At 37.1% G+C, this 2,523-nt stretch overlaps 1 protein-coding gene across 1 annotated transcript; it reads left to right on the top strand.

Annotated features, from left to right (window-relative positions):
* Positions 1-39: 39 nt before the first annotated feature.
* Positions 40-1,823, top strand: LOC143672665 (uncharacterized). The gene is given in 2 exon segments (XM_077147236.1): positions 40-1,118; positions 1,120-1,823. Coding segments are annotated over 2 exon segments (1,491 nt in total). The 5' UTR covers positions 40-144; the 3' UTR covers positions 1,637-1,823.
* Positions 1,824-2,523: the final 700 nt, after the last annotated feature.

The raw sequence follows: 2,523 nt of genomic DNA on the forward strand, positions 1-2,523 counted from the left end.
TATGGACAAACCTCTTACATTTTCTCCTCTACTTCCTAGAAGCAGAATTCTCATACTCAAAAGAATGGTATTATATGTAGTAAATTGCCAGAAGATTGTACTCATAGTTCCAGAGTGTTTCAACATGTATTACCCCACAAAGGAATGAAATCCTACTTCAGTAATCTATTTGGAAAAGCCCTTAATTATCTATCATCTTTTAATCAACATCAGAATTTTCACCCTGGAAGTAAGTCATATGCATGTCATCTAATTGAGAAATCCTTCATTCGAAACTCTGGCCATACACATTACAATGGAACTCACACTGGAGTTGAACCCTGTGAATATCATCTATGTGGAAAAACCTTTACTAAATATTCTGAGTTGAGAAAATATGAGAGAACTCACACTGGAGAAAAAACATATGAATGCCATCTATGTGGGAAAACCTTCACCCTTTATTCTATCCTTAAACAACATGAGAAGACTCATACTGGAGAAAAACCCTGTAAATGTCATCTATGTGGGAAAGTCTTCACTCATTCTTCTATCCTTAAAAAACATAGTAGAACTCACACTGGAGAGAAACCATATGAATGCCATCTATGTGGGAAAGCCTTCACCTATTATTCTATCCTTAAACAACATGAGAACACTCATACTGGAGAAAAACCCTATAAATGTCATCTATGTGGGAAAGCCTTTGCTCATTCTTCCAGCCTTAAACAACATGATAGAACTCACACTGGAGAGAAACCATATGAATGCCATCTATGTGGGAAAGCCTTCACCCGTAATTCTACCCTTAAACAACATGAGAACACTCATACTGGAGAAAAACCCTATAAATGCCACCTATGTGGGAAAGCCTTCGCTCATTCTTCTAGCCTTAAACACCATGATAGAACTCACACTGGAGAGAAACCATATGAATGTCATCTATGTGGGAAAGCCTTCACCCGTTATTCTATCCTTAAACGACATGAGAAGACTCATACTGGAGAAAAACCCTATAAATGTCACCTATGTGGGAAAGCCTTCAATCAATCTTCTAGCCTTAAACAATATGATAGAACTCGCACTGGACAGAAACCCTATGAATGCCATCAATGTGGGAAAGCATTCAGTTTATCTTCTTAGAGTATATGAGAGAATTCACACTAGAGAGAAACCATATCAGTGTCATTTATGTGGTAAAGTCTTCACCCATTATTCTGTCCTTAGAAAATACAAGAGAATTCACACTGGAGAGAAACTCTATGAATGTCATTTATGTCAGAAAGTCTGCACCCATTGTTCTTACTTTAGAAAACATGAGAGAACTCACACTGGAGAAAAACCATATGAATGCCATCTATGTGGGAAAGTCTTTACTCTTGGGTCTGATCTTAGAGTACATGAGAGAATTCACACTGGAGAGAAACCATATAAATGTCATCTATGTGATAAAGCCTTCACTCATTCTTCTAGCCTGAAACAACATGAGAGAACTCACACTGGAGAGAAACCATAAGAATGTCATCTGTGTGGGAAAGCCTTCAGCCAATATTTTAACCTTAGAGAACATGAGAACACTCATACTGGAGAGAAACCCTATGAATGTCATTTATGTCAGAAAGTCTTTGCCCATTATACTAACCTTAAGAAGACATAAGAGAAGTCACACTGTAATGAAATCTTAGGAATGTCATCTATGTGGGAAAGCCTTTACTCATTATTTTAAATAGAGACAAATAAGTGCCTTTCTCCTTAGCATTCAGCCTTGCCTAAAGGACAATCAGTTTTCAGAGTTCCCAGGTGAAGGAGCGCATGTGCAAAAATTGAATCCATATATAATACTGTTTCCATAGTATCACAATATCATTTATAACACTGAATACAAAGTGGTCATTCATGTAATATTCACTCACTCCCCCCTTAACTAAATTCAGACTTAGTATCACAAATTTGACTGATGTGGATTTATCACATTTAGTCTCTACAATGGGATTTAAACTTGTTCTCCCTTAATGGCATGGTATTGATTAGGTAACTAAACAGATTTTGAAATAATTATTGAATGTATAGATTTTATATATAAAATTGGAATAACAATGTAAAGAATGCCTGGTCTGTTCAAAATCCCAATGGTTATACCTTCATCACATTTACCCCTTAACACAAAATACACTAGTGCATGTTTCCTCAAAATAGGAACACTCTCCTATTAGCCACACAAACCCAAATCAGAAAATGAAAAGATCCAATCCACAGCTCATTTTTGAATTTTACCAATTGTCCCTAGAGTGGGAAAAGGTTTCCTTGTCCATTTCAGCTCATGCTTTTCAAATTGGAATTGTTCCTGAGACATTCTCTTGTGTGCTTGACACATTGGCAAGCACATATGATGCTAACTCAAGTCTTCCCATGGCTTCCTCCTGAACAGACACAGGCCTAAATTTCAACAGCAAACCCCAGACTGATGCTGTCCTCTCCTCAGTTCATCCCATCCAAAGGACATGAAATCCACCTACTCCAACCCTAGTGATGTGAACTTGATAA

The sequence above is a fragment of the Tamandua tetradactyla genome (genome assembly GCF_023851605.1).
Source record: "Tamandua tetradactyla isolate mTamTet1 chromosome 1 unlocalized genomic scaffold, mTamTet1.pri SUPER_1_unloc_1, whole genome shotgun sequence".
NCBI lineage: Eukaryota > Metazoa > Chordata > Mammalia > Pilosa > Myrmecophagidae > Tamandua > Tamandua tetradactyla.